At 51.6% G+C, this 21374-nt stretch overlaps 1 protein-coding gene across 1 annotated transcript in view; it reads right to left on the bottom strand.

The window, feature by feature from the left end:
• The window catches only part of LOC140453894 (lysocardiolipin acyltransferase 1-like), a 59915-nt gene that overhangs the window by 29973 nt on the left and 8568 nt on the right, over window positions 1–21374 (bottom strand). The window contains exons 2-4 of the mRNA XM_072548752.1: window positions 4723–4888; window positions 4431–4629; window positions 184–330 (exon numbers count right to left, since the gene is read on the bottom strand). Of these exons, the coding sequence (XP_072404853.1) occupies window positions 184–330; window positions 4431–4629; window positions 4723–4887 (511 nt within the window). The 5' untranslated portion in view covers window position 4888. The remainder of the gene's footprint in view (window positions 1–183; window positions 331–4430; window positions 4630–4722; window positions 4889–21374) is intronic.

The following is a 21374-nucleotide window of genomic DNA, read 5'->3' on the forward strand; positions in this document are numbered from 1 at the left end:
CAAACAGCTGAAGGTGGCTTTCTGAACAGAGCAAGAAACGGTGTTAGATATTGTAACTCGCACCTTCCTACATGTAGATAGTAAATTAGTAAGGAAGCTGTTGGCCAGGAGGTTGACACAGGAACATGAGGCAGTGGAAAGGGGAATTGACAGGGCTTGCTGACAGACTGGTCAGGGACAAACCTGTGAGATCTGTCCCCTCAGGGAACATTAAAAGCTGTAGAGGATGCTTGATGTCACACAGGTAATCCAATATGAGACTGAGATGTTGCTGGTCCTCTCCCCAATTCCTTCGAACAAAGATGAATGCAGACATCTGCATGGCCCAGCCTGACAGGAAGAGAAGAGCAGACAGTGAGAAACACAGAGGCATCACATCCCACCCCACCCCAGCCCTGCCTCCCTGCTTTGATATAGTACACAAAAACACCACTCATCTAATCGTGCGGGGGAGGGGGGGGGGGAGCGGGAGCGGGAGGGGGGGGGGGGGGGAGAGGGGGAAGCGGGAGGGGGGAGGAGCGGGAGTGGGGGGGGAGGGGAGAGGAGCGGGGGGGGGAGAGAAGAGGAGCGGGGGGGGGGAGGGGGAGAGGAGCGGGGGGGGGGGGGGGGGGAGGGGAGGAGCGGGGGAGGGGGGGAGGGCCCACCAGTAAGAGAGACAACTCCAGAGTTTGTTGGCCCAGCAGGCAGTGGCAGAGGAGTATCGGCCCAGTGGCAAAAATGGTACCTAAGGACTGGCAACGTTGGTGTCGTTTGGGTGCGTTGTAGATGGCAGTGAGGCGGTGGAGGAGGGTAGGCAGTGCAGGTGTCGGTGATGGGGTGATAAGCTGGCTCAGAACTGATGGAGTCTCTAAACTACAGGCAGTTCTTCTATAAGCTGTGCTCTTGTGCAACCCGGTGTTATCGAAAAATCATGCTTTAGAAACTGCACTTAAAGTGTTGGAGCTGTAATCGCCTTACAGACCAACGTGTTTTAAAAGTTCACACTGCAGAAACAGCGTGCCCAATTTGTCAAACGCCAATTCACGTTAACAAAAGGCATATTATAGCAGAATAACCAGTCAATCCTTCACCTTCATTCTTAAATTATTCAAAATGGCGCCAAATTACAGAGAAAAAGATAAGTTCCTCCACTGTACTTTACTGTATTCTTACTGTAAAATATAGATGGTAGTAAAATCATTCATTCATTTATTCATTGTGGAGACAAAGTCCCACCTTCACATTGAGAATCCCCTCCATCATGTTGTGTGGCACTATCACCGTGCTCAATGGGACAGAGTTTGAACAGATCGCGCAACTCAAGTCTAGGCGTCCATGAGGCACCATGGGCCACCAACAGCAGCAGAACAGTACTCCAGCACAATCTATAACCTCACGGCCCAGAATAGCTTTTCGGCGGTGGTTGCAGTGGGAGGAGAGACAGTGAGGATCAGGGTGCTGATGGGAAGGGAAATTTAAAGGATAAAAACTTACCTCATACTTAGGTGGAGCGCACACTGGGCAGGAGCAGGAGCCGACACAGGACTGCTGGGTAAGTGGGTTACTGCTTTACCTGAAACACTACTCGGGTAGTGTCTCCCACCCATCCTCCCCCTCTAACCAAATAAAAAAGGGTTCTGTGCGCCGGATTGGGAAGGGAACTAGTTTTCTATTAATTTTTCAGTCGTCTCATTGGGAATTTAGAACAGTGGGAATGGAGGTTAGGGCATTTGAATGTTCCTCCTACAGAATGTGGGAGGTAAGGGTCACCACTAGTGTCCCTGCTGACTGCATCTGCAGGAAGTGCACCCAACTCCAGCTCCTCGGAAACCGTGTTAGGGAACTGGAGCTGGAGCCGGATGAACTTTGGATCGTTCGGGAGGCAGCGGGGGTTATTGAGAGGAGTTACAGGGAGGTAGTCACACCTCAGGTAAATGAGGGTGGTAGATGGGTTCCCATCAGGGGACGGAGAGGGAACCGGCAGGCAGTGCAGGGATCCCCTGTGGCCATTCCCCTCAACAACAAACATACTATTTTGGATACTGTTGGGGGAGATGACTTACCAGGGGTTAGCAAAGGAGCACAGGTCTCTGGCACAGAGTCATAGAGATGTACAACATGGAAACAGACCCTTCGGTCCAACCTGTCCATGCCAACCAGATATCCCAACCCAATCTAGTCCCACCTGCCAGAACCTGGCCCATATCCCTCCAAACCCTTCCTATTCATACACCCATCCAAACAGGACTACTTGCATGTCAAACAGCATAAACAGCAACTGCTAGACAGAGGTAAAGGATGCCACAACCAATGGGTCAGATCGAAGCTCTGCAGTCTAGCCACATCCAGTTGTGAATGATGGTGGGCAATTAAACAATTCACTCGGGAGCAAGCCACACAAATTTCCCCATCCTCACCGAAGGCCCCAGCCTCACAGACACCCTTCTTCAGTCAATTCAATTCACTCCATGTGATAGGAAGAAACGGTTGGAGACACTGGATACTGTAAAGGCAATGAGTCCTGACAACATTCCTTCAATAGTACTGAAGATTTAAGCTCCACAACTTGCCACTCCCCGAGCCAAGCTGTTCCAGTACAGTTACAACACTGGTATCTACCCGACAATGTGGGACAGTAGCCAGGTATGTCCTGTATATAAAAAGCAGGACAAATCCAACCCGGCCAATTACCACCCCATCAGTCACACCTAGCCCAGAGGAAGATGGTTGTGGTTGTTGGAGGGTCAGTCATTTCAGCTCCAGGACACCTCTGCAGGAGTCCCTCAGGGGAGGGTCCTAGGGCCAACCATCTTCAGCTGCTTCATCAATCACCTTCCCTCCATCCCAAGGTCAGACGTGGGGATGTCCATCAATGATTGCATACGGTTTAGCCCCATTTGCAATTCCTTGGATATTGAAGCACTCCATGTTCAAATGCGATAAGATTCCACAATCTCCAGGCTTGGTCTGATAAGTGGCAAGTAACATTTGCACCACACAATGCCAGGCAATGGCTATCACCAATAAGAGATAATCTAACCATCACCCCTTGACATTCAATGGTGTTGCCATCATTGAATACCTCACTAGCAGGACCCTGGAAGTTACCATTAACTAGAAATTGAACTGAATTTGCTATAAAAACACAGAGCCTACAAGAGCAGGTCAGAGGCTGGGAATACTGCGGTAAGTAACTCCCCTCCTAACTCCCCAAAGCCTGTCCACCATCTACAAGGTACAAGTCAGGAGTGTGAGGGAATACTCCCCACTTGCCCTGGATGGGGGCATCCCAACAACACTCAAGAAGCTCCACACCATTCAGGACAAAGCAGCCACTTGATTGGCATCACATCCACAACTACTCACTCCCTCCCCCACCGACGCTCAGTAACAGCAGTGTGTACTATCTCCAAGATACACTGCAGAAATTCACCAAAGATCCTTAAGGCAGCACCTCCCAAACCTACAGCCACTTCCATCGAGAAGGATAAGGGCAGCAGATACACGGGAACACCACCCCCTGCAAGGTCCCCTCCAAACTACACCCAATCCTGACTGGGAAATATCTCACCGTTCCTTCAGTGTCACTGGGTCAGAATCCTGGACTTCCCTCCCTCAGGGACATTGTGGGTCTACCCACAGCACACGGACTGCAGCGGGTCAGGAAGGCAGCTCACCCCCACCCTCTCAAGGAGCTACTCGGTATGGGTAATAAATGCTGGACCCACCCAGTAATGTCAGCATCACACAAATGCATAAAAAACTCGAAACATCAACGTTTACAAGTTTCACCCCTTTGATAACATTCTTTCATTTGACTATCCAAGTGAAGAACGTGACACTCCCCCACATTCAGCTTCACTCGGCTCCCTTCAAACTGTCTTTGCAAGTTGCAAATGATTCTTCCCGGTGAATGGCTGGGTTTCAGAAGTAGGAGTGCTCGCTGTGGGCAAACAGAGGCAAAAGTTCCCTCTCAGTTCAACCATGAGCTGAAAAAGGTGTTGCTGCCTGACCTGCTGCGCTTTTCCAGCACCACATTTTTCAGCCTCTGATTTCCAGCATCTGCAGTCCTCACTTTCTCACAGTCGATTTTAACCTACTGCAAATCCTGTTGCAAGGATGCCTTCCTTGAAGAAGCTCTCTTCCCCCCTCTACAAGGATTTCAGTGAGTTTCTCTCTCACTGTACCCCCCAGGTCATCTCCTCTGCCCAAAATGTCGATTCTCCTGCTCCTTGGATGCTGCCTGACCTGCTGCGCTTTTCCAGCAACACATTTTTCAGCCTCTGATCTCCAGCATCTGCAGTTCTCACTTTCTCAGTTCATCCATACCAGTCTACGCTCAGTCAGACAATGCAGACATGTGTACTGACACTTAGTGCCGGTCCAGCACACCCACTATACACTGAAACCCTCAGTCATGGAGAGAGCAATGAACAGTCAGGCTGACTCACCAAAGCCTGGAATGGATTTGAGGGATGATTTCAGGCAGATCTTCTCCATTCTGAGGTAGCTATATCGGAGGAGGCAGTTCCACATGTACATCCAGTCCAGGCGTGTCCGATGATTCATGATGATCACACTGCGCTCACCAGGTACAAAGCCATCGCCAGTGATAACCACCCTCACACCAAGCACCATCTCCAGCAGAGCCTGGCAGAAACACAGCACAGTCACAAGGAGCATGCTCTGCCCAACTGGAAAGGGCAATTGGATTCAGCTCTGCTTCCAATGACTGTCACTTACCACAGGGAGGGTGAGCCAGACGGCAACGATCCGGTCAGTAATCCAACGGTACACCGAGGTGGACAGCAGCATGACAGGGAGGAACGGAGCCAACATGAAGATACTGCCAAAAAAACTACTGAAGAACAGCAACAAGAGGATCAGGGTGCCCTTCAGGGACAACATCCTGCAAGACAAGAGCAGGACAGTCAACATCACACACACCAGAGGAAGCACACCATTCACAGAGGGTTCAATCAAACAAGGATGGTCACTGGGTGACAGGACTAGGGTGGGGAAAGGTCTGTCCCTGTATAACACTGGGGTACAGTACTGGGGTGCGGACAGGTCTGTCACTGTATAACACTGGCGTACAGTACTGGGGTGGGGACAGGTCTGTCACTGGAGAAAACAAGGGTACAATACTGGGGTGGGGACAGGTCTGTCACTGTATAACACTGGGGTACAGTACTGGGGTGGGGACAGGTCTGTCACTGTATAACACTGGGGTACAGTACTGGGGTGGGGACAGGTCTATCACTGGAGAAAACAAGGGTACAGTACTGGGGTGGAAACAGGTCTGTCACTGTATAACACTGGGGTACAGTACTGGGGTGGGGACAGGTCTGTCACTGTATAACACTGGGGTACAGTACTGGGTTGGGGAAAGGTCTGTCCCTGTATAACACAGGGGTACAGTACTGGGGTGGGGACAGGTCTGTCACTGTATAACACTGGGGTACAGTACTGGGGTGGGGACAGGTCTGTCACTGTATAACACTGGGGTACAGTACTGGGGTGGGGACAGGTCGGTCACTGTATAACACTGGGGTACAGTACTGGGGTGGGGACAGGTGTGTCACTGTATAACACTGGGGTACAGTACTGGGGTGGGGACAGGTCTGTCACTGTATAACACTGGGGTACAGTACTGGGGTGGGGACAGGTGTGTCACTGTATAACACTGGGGTACAGTACTGGGGTGGGGACAGGTCTGTCGCTGGATAACACTGGGGTACAGTACTGGGGTGGGGACAGGTGTGTCACTGTATAACACTGGGGTACAGTACTGGGGTGGGGACAGGTCGGTCACTGTATAACACTGGGATACAGTACTGGGGTGGGGACAGGTCGGTCACTGTATAACACTGGGGTGGGGACATGTCGGTCACTGTATAACACTGGGGTACAGTACTGGGGTGGGGACAGGTCTATCACAGTACAACACTGCGGTACAGTACTGGGGTGGGGACAGGTCTGTCACTATAGAACACTGGGGTACAGTACTGGTGGGGACAGGTCTGTCACTGTATAACACTGGGGTACAGTACTGTGGAGGGGACAGGTCTGTCATTGTATAACACAGGGGTACAGTACTGGGGTGGGACAGGTCTGTCACTGTATAACACTGGGGTACAGTACTGGGGTGGGGACAGGTCGGTCACTGTATAACACTGGGGTACAGTACTGGGGTGGGGACAGGTGTGTCACTGTATAACACTGGGATACAGTACTGGGGTGGGGACAGGTCGGTCACTGTATAACACTGGGGTGGGGACATGTCGGTCACTGTATAACACTGGGGTACAGTACTGGGGTGGGGACAGGTCTATCACAGTACAACACTGCGGTACAGTACTGGGGTGGGGACAGGTCTGTCACTATAGAACACTGGGGTACAGTACTGGTGGGGACAGGTCTGTCACTGTATAACACTGGGGTACAGTACTGTGGAGGGGACAGGTCTGTCATTGTATAACACAGGGGTACAGTACTGGGGTGGGACAGGTCTGTCACTGTATAACACTGGGGTACAGTACTGGGGTGGGGACAGGTCTGTCACTGTATAACACTGGGGTACAGTACTGGGGTGGGGACAGATCTGTCACTGTATAACACTGGGGTACAGTCCTGGGGTGGGGACAGGTCTGTCACTGTATAACACTGGGGTACAGTACTGGGGTGGGGACAGGCCTGTCACTGTATAACACTGGGGTACAGTTCTGGGGTGGGGACAGGTCGGTCCCTGTATAACACTGGGGTGGGGACAGGTCTGTCACTGTATAACACTGGGGTACAGTACTGGGGTGGGGACACGTCTGTCACTGTATAACACTGTGGTACAGTACTGGGGTGGGGGACAGGTCTGTTACTGGATAACACTGGGATACAGTACTGGGGTGGGGAAAGGTGTGTCACTGTATAACACTGTGGTACAGTACTGGGGTGGGGGACAGGTCTGTTACTGTATAGCCCTGGGGTACAGTACTGGGGTGGGGACAGGTCTGTCCCTGTATAACAACGGGGTACAGTACTGGGTTGGGGACAGGTCTGTCACTGTATAACACTGGGGTACAGTACTGGGGTGGGGGACAGGTCTGTTACTGTATAACACTGGGGTACAGTACTGGGGTGGGGACAGGCCTGTCACTGTATAACACTGGGGTACAGTACTGGGGTGGGAACAGGTCGGTCCCTGTATAACACTGGGGTGGGGACAGGTCTATCACAGTATAACACTAGCGTACAGTACAGGGGTGGGGACAGGTCTGTCACTGTATAACACTGGGGTACAGTATTGGGGTGGGGACAGGTCTATCACTGAAGAAAACAAGGATACAGTACTGGGGTGGGGACACGTCGGTCACTGTATAACACTGGGGTACAGTACTGGGGTGGGGACAGGTCAGTCACTGTATAACACTGGGGTACAGTACAGGGGTGGGGACAGGTCTGTCACTGTATAACACTGGGGCACAATACTGGGGTGGGCACAGGTCTATCACTGGAGAAAACAAGGGTACAGTACTGGGGTGGGGACACGTCGGTCACTGTATAAGACTGGGGTACAGTACTGGGGTGGAACAGGTCTGTCACGGTATAACACTGGGGTACAGTACTGGGGTGGGGACAGGTCTGTCACTGTATAACACTGGGATACCGTACTGAGGTGGGGACAGGTCTGTCCCTGTATAACACTGGGGTACAGTACTGGGGTGGGGACAGGTCTGTCCCTGTATAACACTGGGGTACAGTACTGGGGTGGGGACAGGTCTGTCCCTGTATAACACTGGGATACCGTACTGAGGTGGGGACAGGTCTGTCACTGTATAACACTGGGGTACAGTACTGGGGTGGGGACAGGTCTGTCACTGTATAACACTGAGGTACAGTACTGGGGTGGGGGACAGGTCTGTCACTGTATAACACTGGGGTACAGTACTGGGGTGGGGACAGGTCTGTCACTGTATAACACTGGGGTACAGTACTGGGGTGGGGACAGGTCGGTCACTGTATATCACTGGGGTACAGTACTGGGGTGGGGACAGGTCAGTCACTGTATAACACTGGGGTGGGGACAGGTCTGTCATTGTATAACACTGGGGTACAGTACTGGGATAGGCACAGCTCTGTCACTGTATAACACTGGGGTGGGGACAGGACTGTCACTGTATAACACTGGGGTACAGTACTGGGGAGGAACAGGTCTGTCCCTGTATAACACTGGGATAGAGTACTGGGGTGGGGACAGGTCTGTCACTGTATAACACTGGGGTACAGTACTGGGGTGGGGACAGGTCGGTCACTGTATAACACTGGGGTACAGTACTGGGGTGGGGACAGGTATGTCACTGTATAACACTGAGGTACAGTACTGGGGTGGGACAGGTCTGTCACTGTATAACACTGGGGTACAGTACTGGGGTGGGGACAGGTCAGTCACTGTATAACAGTGGGGTGGGGACAGGTCTGTCCCTGTATAACACTGGGGTACAGTACTGTGGTGGGGACAGGTCTGTCACTGTATAACACTGGGGTACAGTACTGGGGTGGGACAGGTCTGTCACTGTATAACACTGGGGTACAGTACTGGGGTGGGGACAGGTCTGTCTCTGTATAACACTGGGGTATAGTACTGGGGTGGGGACAGGTCGGTCCCTGTATAACACTGGGGTGGGGAAAGGTCTGTCACTGTATAACACTGGGATACAGTACTGGAGTGGGGACACGTCTGTCACTGTATAACACTGTGGTACAGTACTGGGGTGGGGGACAGGTCTGTCACTGGATAACACTGGGATACATTACTGGGGTGGGGACAGGTCGGTCACTGTATAACATGGGGTACAGTACTGGGGTGGGACAGGTCTGTCCTTGTATAACACTGGGGTACAGTACTGGGGTGGGACAGGTCTGTCCCTGTATAACACTGGGGTACAGTACTGGGGTGGGGACAGGTCTGTCACTGTATAACACTGGGGTACAGTACTGTGGTGGGGACAGGTCTGTCACTGTATAACACTGGGGTACAGTACTGGGGTGGGACAGGTCTGTCACTGTATAACACTGGGGTACAGTACTGGGGTGGGGACAGGTCTGTCACTGTATAACACTGGGGTACAGTACTGGGGTGGGGACAGGTCGGTCCCTGTATAACACTGGGGTGGGGACAGGTCTGTCACTGTATAACACTGGGATACAGTACTGGGGTGGGGACACGTCTGTCACTGTATAACACTGTGATACAGTACTGGGGTGGGGGACAGGTCAGTCACTGGATAACACTGGGATACAGTACTGGGGTGGGGAAAGGTGTGTCACTGTATAACACCGTGGTACAGTACTGGGGTGGGGGACAGGTCTGTTACTGTATAACCCTGGGGTACAGTACTGAGGTGGGGACAGGTCTGTCCCTGTATAACACTGGGGTACAGTACTGGGGTGGGGACAGGTCTGTCGCTGGATAACACTGGGGTACAGTACTGGGGTGGGGACAGGTCTGTCACTGTATAACACTGGGGTACAGTACTGGGGTGGGGACAGGTCTGTCACAGTATAACACTGGGGTACAGTACTGGGGAGGGGGCAGGTCTATAACTGGAGAAAACAAGGGTACAGTACTGGGGTGGGGACACGTCGGTCACTGTATAACACTGGGGTACAGTACTGGGGTGGGGACAGGTCTGTCACTGTATAACACTGGGGTACAGTACTGGGGTGGGGACAGGTCTGTCCCTGTATAACACTGGGGTACAGTACTGGGGTGGGGACAGGTCTGTCCCTGTATAACACTGGGATACCGTACTGAGGTGGGGACAGGTCTGTCACTGTATAACACTGGGGTACAGTACTGGGGTGGGGACAGGTCTGTCACTGTATAACACTGAGGTACAGTACTGGGGTGGGGACAGGTCGGTCACTGTATATCACTGGGGTACAGTACTGGGGTGGGGACAGGTCAGTCACTGTATAACACTGGGGTGGGGACAGGTCTGTCATTGTATAACACTGGGGTACAGTACTGGGATAGGCACAGGTCTGTCACTGTATAACACTGGGGTGGGGACAGGACTGTCACTGTATAACACTGGGGTACAGTACTGGGGAGGAACAGGTCTGTCCCTGTATAACACTGGGATAGAGTACTGGGGTGGGGACAGGTCGGTCACTGGATAACACTGGGGTACAATACTGGGGTGGGGACAGGTCTGTCCCTGTATAACACTGGGGTACAGTACTGGGGTGGGGACAGGTATGTCACTGTATAACACTGAGGTACAGTACTGGGGTGGGACAGGTCTGTCACTGTATAACACTGGGGTACAGTACTGGGGTGGGGACAGGTCAGTCACTGTATAACAGTGGGGTGGGGACAGGTCTGTCCCTGTATAACACTGGGGTACAGTACTGGGGTGGGGACAGGTCTGTCACTGTATAACACTGGGGTACAGTACTGTGGTGGGGACAGGTCTGTCACTGTATAACACTGGGGTACAGTACTGGGGTGGGACAGGTCTGTCACTGTATAACACTGGGGTACAGTACTGGGGTGGGGACAGGTCTGTCTCTGTATAACACTGGGGTATAGTACTGGGGTGGGGACAGGTCGGTCCCTGTATAACACTGGGGTGGGGAAAGGTCTGTCACTGTATAACACTGGGATACAGTACTGGAGTGGGGACACGTCTGTCACTGTATAACACTGTGGTACAGTACTGGGGTGGGGGACAGGTCTGTCACTGGATAACACTGGGATACATTACTGGGGTGGGGACAGGTCGGTCACTGTATAACATGGGGTACAGTACTGGGGTGGGACAGGTCTGTCCTTGTATAACACTGGGGTACAGTACTGGGGTGGGACAGGTCTGTCCCTGTATAACACTGGGGTACAGTACTGGGGTGGGGACAGGTCGGTCACTGTATAACACTGGGGTACAGTACTGTGGTGGGGACAGGTCTGTCACTGTATAACACTGGGGTACAGTACTGGGGTGGGACAGGTCTGTCACTGTATAACACTGGGGTACAGTACTGGGGTGGGGACAGGTCTGTCACTGTATAACACTGGGGTACAGTACTGGGGTGGGGACAGGTCGGTCCCTGTATAACACTGGGGTGGGGACAGGTCTGTCACTGTATAACACTGGGATACAGTACTGGGGTGGGGACACGTCTGTCACTGTATAACACTGTGATACAGTACTGGGGTGGGGGACAGGTCAGTCACTGGATAACACTGGGATACAGTACTGGGGTGGGGAAAGGTGTGTCACTGTATAACACCGTGGTACAGTACTGGGGTGGGGGACAGGTCTGTTACTGTATAACCCTGGGGTACAGTACTGAGGTGGGGACAGGTCTGTCACTGTATAACACTGGGGTACAGTACTGGGGTGGGGACAGGTCTGTCGCTGGATAACACTGGGGTACAGTGCTGGGGTGGGGACAGGTCTGTCACTGTATAACACTGGGGTACAGTACTGGGGTGGGGACAGGTCTGTCACAGTATAACACTGGGGTACAGTACTGGGGTGGGGACAGGTCTATAACTGGAGAAAACAAGGGTACAGTACTGGGGTGGGGACACGTCGGTCACTGTATAACACTGGGGTACAGTACTGGGGTGGGGACAGATCTGTCACTGTATAATACTGGGGTACAGTACTGGTGGGGACAGGTCTGTCACTGTATAACACTGGGGTACAGTACTGGGGTGGGGACAGGTCTGTAACTGTATAACACTGGGGTACAGTACTGGGGTGGGACAGGTCTGTCACTGTATAACACTGGGGTGGGGACAGGTCTGTCACTGTATAACGCTGGGGTACAGTACTGGGGTTGGGACAGGTCTGTCACTATATAACACTGGGGTACAGTACTGGGGTGGAACAGGTCTGTCACAGTATAACACTGGGGTACAGTACTGGGGTGGGGACAGGTCTGTCGCTGGATAACACTGGGGTACAGTACTGGAGTGGGGACAGGTCTGTCGCTGGATAACACTGGGGTACAGTACTGGGGTGGGGACAGGTCTGTCACTGTATAACACTGGGGTACAGTACTGGGGAGGAACAGGTCTGTCACAGTATAACACTGGGGTACAGTACTGGGGTGGGGACAGGTCGGTCACTGTATAACACTGGGGTACAGTACTGGGATGGGGGACAGGTCTGTTACTGGATAACACTGGGATACAGTACTGGGGTGGGGAAAGGTGTGTCACTGTATAACACTGTGGTACAGTACTGGGGTGGGGGACAGGTCTGTTACTGTATAGCCCTGGGGTACAGTACTGGGGTGGGGACAGGTCAGTCCCTGTATAACAACGGGGTACAGTACTGGGTTGGGGACAGGTCTGTCACTGTATAACACTGGGGTACAGTACTGGGGTGGGGACAGGTCGGTCACTGGATAACACTGGGATACAGTACTGGGGTGGGGAAAGGTGTGTCACTGTATAACACCGTGGTACAGTACTGGGGTGGGGGACAGGTCTGTTACTGTATAACCCTGGGGTACAGTACTGAGGTGGGGACAGGTCTGTCACTGTATAACACTGGGGTACAGTACAGGGGTGGGGACAGGTCTGTCGCTGGATAACACTGGGGTACAGTACTGGGGTGGGGACAGGTCTGTCACTGTATAACACTGGGGTACAGTACTGGGGTGGGGACAGGTCTGTCACTGTATAACACTGGGGTACAGTACTGGGGTGGGGACAGGTCTATAACTGGAGAAAACAAGGGTACAGTACTGGGGTGGGGACACGTCGGTCACTGTATAACACTGGGGTACAGTACTGGGGTGGGGACAGATCTGTCACTGTATAATACTGGGGTACAGTACTGGTGGGGACAGGTCTGTCACTGTATAACACTGGGGTACAGTACTGGGGTGGGGACAGGTCTGTCACTGTATAACGCTGGGGTACAGTACTGGGGTTGGGACAGGTCTGTCACTATATAACACTGGGGTACAGTACTGGGGTGGAACAGGTCTGTCACAGTATAACACTGGGGTACAGTACTGGGGTGGGGACAGGTCTGTCGCTGGATAACACTGGGGTACAGTACTGGGGTGGGGACAGGTCTGTCACTGTATAACACTGGGGTACAGTACTGGGGAGGAACAGGTCTGTCACAGTATAACACTGGGGTACAGTACTGGGGTGGGGACAGGTCGGTCACTGTATAACACTGGGGTACAGTACTGGGATGGGGGACAGGTCTGTTACTGGATAACACTGGGATACAGTACTGGGGTGGGGAAAGGTGTGTCACTGTATAACACTGTGGTACAGTACTGGGGTGGGGGACAGGTCTGTTACTGTATAGCCCTGGGGTACAGTACTGGGTTGGGGACAGGTCTGTCACTGTATAACACTGGGGTACAGTACTGGGGTGGGGACAGGTCGGTCACTGTATAACACTGGGGTACAGAACTGGGGTGGGGACTGGTCAGTCACTGTATAACACTGGGGTACAGTACAGGGGTGGGGACAGGTCTGTCGCTGGATAACACTGGGGTACAGTACTGGGGTGGGACAGGTCTGTCACTGTATAACACTGGGGTACAGTACTGGTGGGGACAGGTCTGTCACTGTATAACACTGGGGTACAGTACAGGGGTGGGGACAGGTCTGTCGCTGGATAACACTGGGGTACAGTACTGGGGTGGGACAGGTCTGTCACTGTATAACACTGGGGTACAGTACTGGGGTGGGAACAGGTCGGTCCCTGTATAACACTGGGGTGGGGACAGGTCTATCACAGTATAACACTAGCATACAGTACAGGGGTGGAGACAGGTCTGTCACTGTATAACACTGGGGTACAGTGCAGGGGTGGGCACAGGTCTGTCGCTGGATAACACTGGGGTACAGTACTGGGGTGGGGACAGGTCTATCACTGGAGAAAACAAGGGTACAGTACTGGGGTGGGGACACGGTCACTGTATAACACTGGGGTACAGTACTGGGGTGGGGACAGGTCAGTCACTGTATAACACTGGGGTACAGTACAGGGGTGGGGACAGGTCTGTCGCTGGATAACACTGGGGTACAGTACTGGGGTGGGGACAGGTCTGTCACTGTATAACACTGGGGCACAATACTGGGGTGGGCACAGGTCTATCACTGGAGAAAACAAGGGTACAGTACTGGGGTGGGGACACGTCGGTCACTGTATAAGACTGGGGTACAGTACTGGGGGGGACAGGTCTGTCACTGTATAACACTGGGGTACAGTACTGGGGTGGGGACAGGTCTGTCACTGTATAACACTGAGGTACAGTACTGGGGTGGGGACAGGTCTGTCCCTGTATAACACTGGGGTACAGTACTGGGGTGGGGACAGGTCTGTCACTGTATAACACTGGGGTACAGTCCTGGGGTGGGGACAGGTCAGTCACTGTATAACACTGGGGTACAGTACTGGGGTGGGGACAGGTCTGTCACTGTATAACACTGGGGTACAGTACTGGGGTGGGGACAGGTCTGTCACTGTATAACACTGGGGTACATCAGGTCTGTCACTGTATAACACTGGGGTACAGTACTGGGGTGGGGACAGGTCTGTCACTGGAAAACACTGGGGTACAGTACTGGGGTGGGATAGGTGTGTCACTGTATAACACTGGGGTACAGTAGTGGGGTGGGGACAGGTCAGTCCCTGTATAACACTGGGGTGGGGACAGGTCTGTCACAGTATAACACTGGCGTACAGTACTGGGGTGGGGACAGGTCTGTCACTGTATAACACTGGGGTGGGGACAGGTCGGTCACTGTATAACACTGGGGTACAGTACAGGCGGGGACAGGTCTGTCACTGTATAACACTGGGGTACAGTACTGGGGTGGGGACAGGTCTGTCACTGTATAACACTAGGGTACAGTACTAGGGTGTGGGACAGGTCTGTCACTGTATAACACTGGGATATAGTACTGGGGTGGGGACAGGTCTGTCACTGTATAACACTGGGGTACGGTACTGGTGGGGACAGGTCTGTCAGTGTATAACACAGGGATACAGTACTGTGGTGGGGACAGGTGTGTCGCTATATAACACAGGGGTACAGTACTGGGGTGGGGACAGGTCTGTCACTGTACCACACTGGGGTACAGTACTGGGGTGCGATCAGTTCTGTCACAGGAGAACACTGGGGTGGGGGTCAGGTCGGTCGCTGTATAACACTGGGGTACAGTACTGGGGTGGGGACAGGTCTGTCACTGTATACCACTGCGGTACAGTACTGTTGGGGACAGGTCTGTCACTGTATAACACTGCGGTACAGTACTGTTGGGGACAGGTCTGTCACTGTATAACACTGGGGTACAGTACTGGGGTGGGGACAAGTCTGTCACTGTATACCACTGCGGTACAGTACTGTTGGAGACAGGTCTGTCACTGTATAACACTGGGGTGGGGACAGGTCTGTCGCTATATAACACTGGGGTGGGGACAGGTCTGTCACTGTATAACACTGGGGTACAGTACAGGCGGGGACAGGTCTGTCACTGTATAACACTGGGGTACAGTACTGGGGTGGGGACAGGTCTGTCACTGTATAACACTAGGGTACAGTACTAGGGTGTGGGACAGGTCTGTCAATGTATAACACTGGGATATAGTACTGGGGTGGGGACAGGTCTGTCACTGTATAACACTGGGGTACAGTACTGGGGTGGGGACAGGTCTGTCACTGTATAGCACTGGGGTACAGTATTAGGGTGGGGACAGGCCTGTCACTGTATAACACTGGGGTATAGTACTGGGGTGGGGACAGGTCTGTCACTGTATAACACTAGGGTACAGTACTGCGGTGTGGGACAGGTCTGTCACTGTATAACACTGGGGTACAGTACTGGGTTGGGGACAGGTCTGTCACTGTATACCACTGCGGTACAGTACTGTTGGGGACAGGTCTGTCACTGTATAACACTGGGGTACAGTACTGGGGTGGGGACAGGTCTGTCACTGTATAACACTAGGGTACAGTACTGGGGTGTGGGACAGGTCTGTCACTGTATAACACTGGGGTACAGTACTGGTGGGGACAGGTCTGTCACTGTATAACACTGGGGTACAGTACTGGTGGGGACAGGTCTGTCACTGTATAACACTAGGGTATAGTACTGGGGTGGGGACAGGTCTGTCACTGTATAACACTAGGGTACAGTACTGGGGTGGGGACAGGTCTGTCACTGTATAACACTAGGGTACAGTACTGGGGTGGGGACAGGTCTGTCCCTGTATAACACTGGGGTACAGTACTGGGGGGGGGGGAACAGGTCTGTCACTGTATAACACTGGGGTACAGTACTGGGGTGGGGACTGGTCTGTCACTGTCTACCACTGCGGTACAGTACTGTTGGGGACAAGTCTGTCCATGTATTACCCTGGGGTTCAGTACTGGAGTGGGGACAGGTCAGTCACTGTTTCACACTGGTGGCCAAGTCTCTGGATACTTTCAACAAAGAGTTGTATCGAGCTCTTCGCGATAGTGGAACCAAACGTTATGGGGATAAGGCAGAAACTGGATACTGATTATCGATGATCAGCCATGATCATAATGAATAGTGGTGCTGGCTCAAAGGGCCGAATGGCCTACTCCTGCACCTATTGTATATTTTCTATTGGATCTCCCTCTGTACCCTCTCCAATGTAATCCCATCCTTTCTGTAGAGTGGGGACCAGAGCTGCACACAGTATTCCAGCTGTGGCCAAAGCCAAGTCCTGTCCAGCTCCAACATCACCCCCAGCTTTTATAATCTTTGCCATGACGAATAAAGGCAAGCATCGCACATTTCTTCTTAACTCCCCTGTTAACCTGCCCTTTTCAACCAATGGAGGGAGGATATAAAAAGAGGTGAGGGAGTGGCATTGCTAATCAGGGTTAGTATCACAGCCACAGAAAGGGAGGTCATTGAGGAGGGTTTGTCTTCAGAGTCAGTGTGGATGGAAGGCAGAGACAGGAAAGGAGCAGTCACTTTATTAGGAGCTTTCTAAAGACCCCCCAATAGGAACAGAGACACGGAGGAGCTGATTAGGAGATAGATTTTGGAAAGGGGCAGAAGGAACAGGGTTGTTGTCATGGGTGACTTTAACTTCCCTAATATTGATTGGAACTTCCTGAGTTCAACTAGCTTGGAGGAGCAGTGTTTGTCAGGTGTGTCCAGAGAGGGTTCCTGACTCAATATGCAGATTAGCCTGACTCGAGGGGAGGATTTGGTGCTTGGCAACCAACCAGGCCAGGTGTCAGATCTCTCGGTGGAAGAGCATTTCGGTGATGGTGATCACAACTCCCTGACCTTTACTATAGTCACGGAGAGGGATAGAAGCAGACCGTATGGGAAAGTATTGAACTGGGGGAGGGAGGACTACAATGCTAATAGGCAGGAACTGGGGCACCTAAATTGGGAACAGATGTTCTCAGGGAAATACATGAGAGAAATGTGGAGGCTGTTTAGGGAGCACTTGCTGATAGGGCTGGATAGGTTTGTCCCACTGAGGCAAGGTAGGGATGGGAGGGTGTAGTGGGCAAAGTATTTGGGAGGATTCTGAGAGACAGGATTTATGATTACTTGGAAAAGCATAGCTTGATTAGAAATAGTCAGTATGGCTTTGTGAGGGGCTGGTCATGCCTCACAAACCTTATTGAATTTTTTGAGGATGTGACAAAACACATTGATGAAGGTAGAGCAGTGGGTGTGGTGTATATGGATTTTAGCAAGGTGTTTGATAAGGTTCCCCATGTAAGGCTCATTCAGGAAAGTAAGGAGGCATGGGATACAGGGAAACCTGGCTGTCTGGACACAGAATTGGCTGGCCCATAGAAGACAGAGGGTGGTAGTAGATGGAAAGTATTCAGCCTGGAGTTCGGTGACTGGCGGCGTTCCGCAGGGATCGGTTCTGGGACCTCTGCTCTTTGTGATTTTTATAAATAAATTGGATGAGGAAGAGAAAGGGTGGGTTAGTAAGTTTGCTGATGACACAAAGGTTGGTGGAGTTGTGGATAGTGTGGAGGGCTGTTGTAGGTTGCAACGGGACATTGACAGGATGCAGAACTGGGCTGAGAAGTGGCAGATGGAGTTCAACCTGGAAAAGTGTAAAGTGATTCATTTTAGAAGGTCGAATTTGAATACCGAATACGGGGTTAAAGACAGGATCCTTGGCAGTGTGGAGGAACAGGGGGATCTTAGAGTCCATGTCCATAGATCCCTCAAAGTTGCGACCCAAGTTGATAGAGTTATTAAGAAGGTGCACGGTGTGTTGGCTTTCATTAGCAGGGGGATTGATATTAAGAGCTGCGAGATTATGCTGCAGCTCTATAAAGCCCGAGTTAGACCACATTTGGAACATTGTGTTCAGTTCTGGTCACCTCATTATAGGAAGGATGTGGAAGCTTTAGAGAGGGTGCAGAGGGGATTTACCTGGATGCTGCCTGGACTGGAGGGTGTGTCTTATGGTGAAAGGTTGAGGGAGCTAGGGTTTTTCTCATTGAAGTGAAGGATGAGAGGTGACTTGATAGAGATGTACAAGATGTTGAGGGGCATAGATAGAGTGGATAGCCAGAGACTTTCTCCCAGGGCAGAAATGGCCATCACGAGGGGGCATCATTTTAAGGTGATTAGCAGAAGGTTTAGGAGCGATGTCCGAGGTAGGTTCTTTACACAGAGAGTGGTGAGTGCATAGAATGCACTGTCAGTGGTGGGAGTAGAGTCAGATACATTGGGGACATTTAAGCACCTCTTGGATAGACACACGGATGATAGTAAAATGAAGGGTATGTAGGTTCGTTTGATCTTAGTGTAGGATAAAAGGCTGGCACAGCATAAAGGTCATGTACTGTGTTGTACTGTTCCCATTACAATTATATTCACTGGAGTTTAAAAGAATGAGGGAGACCTCATAGAAACTGATGACCACAGGGTGACTAGACAGGGTGAACAGAGGAAGGGTCTTCCTGATAATGGGGTTGGAGGGCGGGGTGGGTGGTCACAGTTTAGGGGAAAGGGTTAAAACTTTTCGAGCTGAGATGTGGAGAAATGTTTTCACCCAGAGAGTGGGGAGCCTGTGGAATTCACCAGCACACAAGGTGTTGAGGCCAAATCACTGTGTGTTTATGTGGAGGAGCTAAATATAGCTCTTGTAGCTAAAGGGATCATGGGATGAGGGTGTTGAGCTTGATGATCGGCCATGACCATATTAAATGGTGTAACAGGCTCAAGGGGCCGAATGGCCTACTCCTGCTCCTATCTTCCATGTTTCTGTGTCACCCTCCCCCTTCAGGGTGAGCTGCACCATTTGGTGAGATCCCTGACTGCAGTACCATGAGACAGACAGACAGACAGACACCCCCCCCTCCCCCCGCTGCCTTAACTAGGAAAGGCCCTGTCCCTATCACTCCTGCTTTCTTCTCCCTCTCCTCCTGGACAGCCTTGTCCCTTGTGCCTCTGTCCGCACTCCCTTGAGGAACCAGTAGCCTCCTGAGCATCCAAAGTAGAAGCTGATTTGTGACAGGGTTCCTAGGAGTCTCCTGTACTTCCAGCCTGTTTCTCTCCATCTGGTCACCCATTCCCTTCGTTGCTCTAGTCCCTTGAGCTGCTCTGTGACCACCTCTCGAAACGTGCTATCCACAGTAACTCCCAGCCCTGACGGATGGGCTACAGTCTCTCCAACCGCTGTTCCAGCTCCGAGACCCAGAGCTCGTGTTTCTGCTGTTGGGAGCATGTCCTATACACGTGGCTGTCTCAGACACTGGTGGGCTCCATGACTGGCCAAGGCAATCTCCTCCTATCCCATAAACACTCTGTGATTGCTTGCCACTCTGCCAAGTTTGCAATCAACAATTTCATAAATTTTACTCCAGTATTATAGGATCCAAGTCAGCTACAGAGAGCAAAGAAGGTCGTGAGCCAGTACTCCCCCTTGAGGAACACCACTGCCTACTGTCCTCCACCCTGACAACAATCATTTACTACAACCCACCACTTTCTGTCCTTGAGACTAATTTTCTTTTCATTCAGGGGATATGAGCATCATTATTGCCCTGTCCCTAACTGCCCCTTGGGAAACTGGGGGTGAGCTGCCTTCTTGAACTGCTGTGCTGTAGGTAGACCCCTCCCAGTGCCCTTAGGGAGGGAATTCCAGGATTCTGACCCAGTGACAGTCAAGGAACAGAGAGATATTTCCCAGTCAGGATGGGGAGTGGCTTGGAGGAGATGCTGCCTGACCTGCTGCACTTTTCCAGCACCACGCACTCGACTCTGATCTCCAGCATCTGCAGTCCTCACTTTCTCCTAGCCAACAAACATTGACTTATTTATTCTAAAACCATACCCAGTAATGAGTATGAACCAAAAGGTCTGTTCTTATTCAGGCTGTTCACACACTCTTTCTTCAGTAAGGGATCACACTGAACACTCCAATTGTCTGGCACCTCCCCTTATCTAGTAGAGACAGGAGGAATACGACAAGTTCTGCTCTCACCATCTCATTCCCTTTAATCGACCCCCTACACCATCCCCAGATGACTGGCTTTGTTTCCTCTTCCTTTCCCCTTGTTTGTACATACCCAGCCTGGCCCTAAAACATCTCCTCCACAGAGATAACTGACAGGAATTCCTCACATTCCCCTGTTCCATTAGCTCTGGCTCAAGCTCTGCCCATCACAATAAAGATCACCCCTTTCCAGTTCAGACTTTCTACAGTGAGATAGCCTGTTTCAAAATCCTTCTCAGTGAAACCTTCTGATACAATGATGACTCTTGGCCAAGTGCTTCCCACAAACACATGGCCACCTCACTTCACTCCACCAATCCCTGCCTCATGGCTGCGCTAAGAACACTCTGATCAAGGATGTTCGACTGCACATATTTCAGAATTTCCTTCCCATCCTTACCTTTTACACTAAATTTATCCCAATCAATAATTGGGTTATTAAATCCTCCCCTGCCTTGCAAAGCTCTGTGATTCGTCCCCTTGTCTCTCTCACGATTTGAAGGTTTCTTGATTACACTAAGCATGATCTCATTTTTCTTACTTCTCAACTCGAACCAATTGGAGTCTTTCCTTGTCCCATCAAGGGCAGCTTCTCATTTTCAATATATTGGGCCTAAGAGAGGCAGTGTTTGAACCAGTAACTAAATCAAGGGTTATAGGGAAAAGGCAGGAATGTGGAGTTGAGGATTAACAGATGCCAGTGTTGGACTGGGGTGTACAAAGGTAAAAATCACACAACACCAGATTATAGTCCAACAGGTTTAATTGGAAGCACACTAGCTTTCGGAGCGACGCTGTTGATGTGTGATTTTTAACTCCGATCAGTCGTGATCTCTTTGAATGATGGACCAGACTCAATGGGCTGAATTGCCCACTTCTGTTTTTATT

The sequence above is a fragment of the Chiloscyllium punctatum genome, chromosome 3, assembly GCF_047496795.1.
Source record: "Chiloscyllium punctatum isolate Juve2018m chromosome 3, sChiPun1.3, whole genome shotgun sequence".
Lineage (NCBI taxonomy): Eukaryota > Metazoa > Chordata > Chondrichthyes > Orectolobiformes > Hemiscylliidae > Chiloscyllium > Chiloscyllium punctatum.